The 4,063-nt window shown below is 32.9% G+C and overlaps 1 protein-coding gene and 1 pseudogene across 2 annotated transcripts; both read right to left on the reverse strand.

Annotated features, from left to right (window-relative positions):
* Positions 1 to 225: 225 nt before the first annotated feature.
* On the reverse strand, positions 226 to 552 carry BDBG_17231 (uncharacterized protein; the record flags this gene model as incomplete). The annotated part of the gene is made up of 1 exon (XM_031725002.1): positions 226 to 552. A coding segment is annotated over one exon (327 nt), but the record flags the coding sequence as incomplete, so codon positions are not given.
* A 2,213-nt stretch (positions 553 to 2,765) lies between these two features.
* BDBG_17232 lies at positions 2,766 to 2,854 on the reverse strand (annotated as a pseudogene). Its single transcript has one exon. The product of its transcript is annotated as a tRNA-OTHER (tRNA).
* Between the last annotated feature and the right edge of the window lie 1,209 nt (positions 2,855 to 4,063).

A 4,063-nucleotide genomic window follows, 5' to 3' on the forward strand; every position in this document is an offset into this window, starting at 1 on the left:
GCAGATCTCTCAATATATTTCATTCTATGTATGAAATTTCCTGCAAAAGTGATGTATTTTAGAGATAAAGCTAACAGTAGTGATAGGATTTTTTCAAAAAGATCTCTTCTCTTCATGACACTTTTTTCTCCTTCTCTTCTCATCTGTAATAGTGAGTGCATGAGAGCATCATTCTTGGAAGATAATAAGAGGCTTATTCTGACATTTTCTAGTGAGTAAATGTCTTTATGATGCAGCAGCGGCCTCTGTGACTGTCAAGAAAGCCAGGTTGGAGACAGTGGCATCAATGAGCTGCGGGAGCACCACTCCCATTGCCACATCTCCTCCTGCTTCTCTCGCAGCCGCGGCGGTAGTTGCCGTGCCTTGCAGTGGGGTGTTGTCCCTTCTGCCGGCCGGTGAGTCTGCATCCGGTCTGTCCCCTGCCCCTCTCACCGCTGTTGCAACGCCGCCCCCCCCCTCAGCCAATACAGTGGTGTATGACCCTGTGTGGTCATTCAGAGAGGAACCTGAGGAGAGCTTGATTTCAGAGACAGTGACTCTGAGAAGCTCAATCTGTAGTTCCTCTCCTGCAGCATGTCTGAGCCCTGCTCAGAATACTGCTAAGTTGAGTTCACAGAGTTCTGTGATTTCTTTATCTTCTCTCTGTGAGAAGGCTCTGATGCAGTCTCTGATTAGTACTACTACTTGTCTACACTGTATCAAGCAGCTGAAGAAGAAAGGAATTTTATACACTTATTTCTTCTCTTACATCTATTATTTCTGTTATATCTGTAACAATAACTTCTATCTCTCTATAAGTATTATCTCACAGAAAGATATTGTATCAGCTCTGATAAGAAGTCTAGATACTCAAGCAGTATAGAGTGAGAATCTCAGAGCTTTAAGTATTGATGAATTCTATCAAGACTGAGAAGATTCTTCTTACTTATCTATAAAAGAAGACAAAAGCATGAATCTTTAAGATGAAAAAACATCTCAGAATAACTGATTTTAAGAAGAGATTAATCAGCACTGCTGTTAAAAGTATCATAGAGATTAATCACTGATTGAAGAGAATCTCACTTCAATTAAAGCAGATAACTGAGATACTTTATAAGTTAATAAGTTAATATTTTTATATATTTCTCATACTCTTCTGCAGTGCTGCAGTACTAACTTCTTAGCAGATAAAGATACTAATATCAGAGACTTCAACAGTGAAGAATAAGTTTGATAAGAGTGTGATTATTGATGAGTAGACTCTGATCTCTCTTTTTACTTTTTCAGTGAGCTGCAGCTCTATTAAAATAGCAGTAACTCACAGATTGATAATATTAATCTTTATTAATTTCAAATATCTCTTTCTTTTCTTATTAACTGCTTCAGGAATTTTACACTTGTATAGTCTCATTAAACTTCTAAAAAATTCTTTGAAAGAAGATAGAAGAAGAGTGTTACAGAGTCTATAAGATATCAGCTTATCACTATAAGATTATCTTTAAAAAAACTCTTTGAGAAAAAATGAGAAGTTTTAAGTAGTATTTCTTACTCAATATCTCTGATATATAGCAGAGTGATCTTTACTAGCTGTCTCATAGCTTATAATCTCTTTCTCAGCATTTTTCAAATGCTTAAGCAGTTTTCATGAATTCTCTAATAATGAATAATCTTCTTATTTAACAAGATATTGAAGCTTGCTATAATATATTCATTTATTCAATATTTTCTTCATAAGATATTCAGTATTACTCTCAATCTTGATATTATCTGATCAAGACAGCTCTGCTCTGAGATATTACTTATAGAGCTTTAAATAGAAAATGTAAAAAACAGAATGAATTGATTTCAATTCTGTGAGTAATTTTAACTTATATATCTACTTACTTATCACTCTTATTACTGAGAAAGATTCTAGTCACTACTCACTAAGCTTCTTATACAGTCTCATTATCTTGATATTCTTTGCTGAAAGTAGTACTTAATTCTCTATTAAAAACTTTATTAAAAGATGTTTTTAATTATAGTATTTTATCTACTACTTCTAGACACAGTGAATGCTTTTCACTGTCTTCTCATGAATTTTATTTAAAAGTTTCAATCTCACTTTTACTTCTAATACTGAGAAATACTTTATTCTCTATATCTGTCTGACATTCTGACTGTCTATTTCTCTCTTTAAAATGTTATTCACAATATCACTGAGTAATGAAGAATTATATTTATAATAAGCATAGAAAGAAGATATCTTTAAGATTACATTCTTTACATTATTATATATGAATTCAGTGATTAGAAGATGTTTGAATTAATCATTCTGATAATATGAATAGAATACTTAAAAATACTATTCTAATATCTGATTCTGATGTTCAGTCTGATCATCAGTCTGTGAATAAAATACAGTACTGAGAAGATATTTTATTATAAGATAATAGTAAAAAGCAGATCAGTATTTACTGATGAAGAGAGATTCTTAATCTGTTATTAATAATTTCAGAGCACTGTTTATTATTATTATTATTCTTCCATTATACTCATATGCAAGCGGAGCTTATGATGAGTCCTTGCGTGATGTTAAATACAGGTCAAGTGTTGGTTATACAGGAGGAAATACAGGTGTTGAGACCACGCCAAGATAACAAGAACATAGGAAAATACAAAGGAGTGACAATTAGATACATGCGATAATAACTTCCCAGCCCAGGAACATAGAGCAATTCATTGGAGCGATTTGTACACCTCTGTATTTATTAGGAACCTGAGGTGCTTGAGTTCCGGATTTAATGTATCCCCTGCGGGTTTCGAACCCACGCGCCTTGGTTTCCCACGCCAAGGTGCTACCGGGTGGCCGCATTAACCATTCGGCCACCGGGGCTTCAGAGCACTGTGATTATAAATAATAATATCTAAAAACAGATCAGTCAATTCAGAGACTTTAATCTTTTTATAAATAAAGATATATCTGACTATCTTTGTGAAGCAGTTAACAATGACTAAAATTAAGTCATATTCTTTGACTCTTATTAACTTCAGTAGATCAACTATGAAATTCATTAATAGATTCTGTTATAAGCTCTTTGAAACAGACAGTGATATTAACTTACTGTATTACTTATATCACAGAATCTTTATTCTTTAATAAATATTGTAAGTTTTAATATACTCTTTGACATCTATCTAAAGCTTATCTTAAATATATTTATATTTTAGAAGCTTCTCAGTCTTCTCTAATCTGAAATGTTCTATATGAGAATTATTATAATAAATTCTCAATAACTTCTGATACACTGCTCTGCTATAAGAGATGAAGACTGAATCATTCAGCAGTAGAAGTTTATATTCTTCTAGTTATCAGTGACTTGATTTCTTAGCAGCACTGTCTCACTCAGAGTCTGTCTCTTTCAAGTTCAAACTGAACTCTTTCTTCTTCAACTTCTGAATTCAAGCTGCAGTAGAGATATTTCTCTTCTATAATTTATCAATAAATTTCAAAAGTAGTCAGATTGAAAGATTGTAGACTGTTTTATTCTTTACTAATTCAATGATTGTAAGATATAATATAAGAAGCTCATGATCTTCAGTATCAGTTCTCTGTAAGAACTCAGGTTTTCTTTCATCTTCTATACTGAGTTGTGCAGCTGTCTCTCTGACACTGTTCTCAAGCTTCAGAGAATCTTAATTCTCTGCAGCCAGCTTCTTCTGCAGTGATAATAGAGATTCTTTTGTAGAATTCTTCTCTATATCAATGATATTATAATCAGACTGTCTAGACAGTGTATCAGCAGAGTTAAGCTGATCTGAACAGTATCAGATATAGAAATCATACTCTGAAAGCAGCTCTGCTCATCTGACTTGACATTCTATCAAGCTCTTTATTATCAAGAAGTAACACAGATTTGTATAATCAGTGAGAACTTGCACTGAGTACTTACTACTCTGAAGATAATATTATCAGATTTTAAAGAATTCAATAATTACTAACATCTTCTAATCATGAGTATTATATCTTCTCTGTATAAGTGATAACTTCTTGAAGAAGAAGATCACTGATCTTCATTCACAGTGTTTTATAAACTCTGTGAAA

The sequence above is a fragment of the Blastomyces gilchristii genome, assembly GCF_000003855.2.
Source record: "Blastomyces gilchristii SLH14081 genomic scaffold supercont1.10, whole genome shotgun sequence".
In the NCBI taxonomy this organism is placed as follows: domain Eukaryota; kingdom Fungi; phylum Ascomycota; class Eurotiomycetes; order Onygenales; family Ajellomycetaceae; genus Blastomyces; species Blastomyces gilchristii.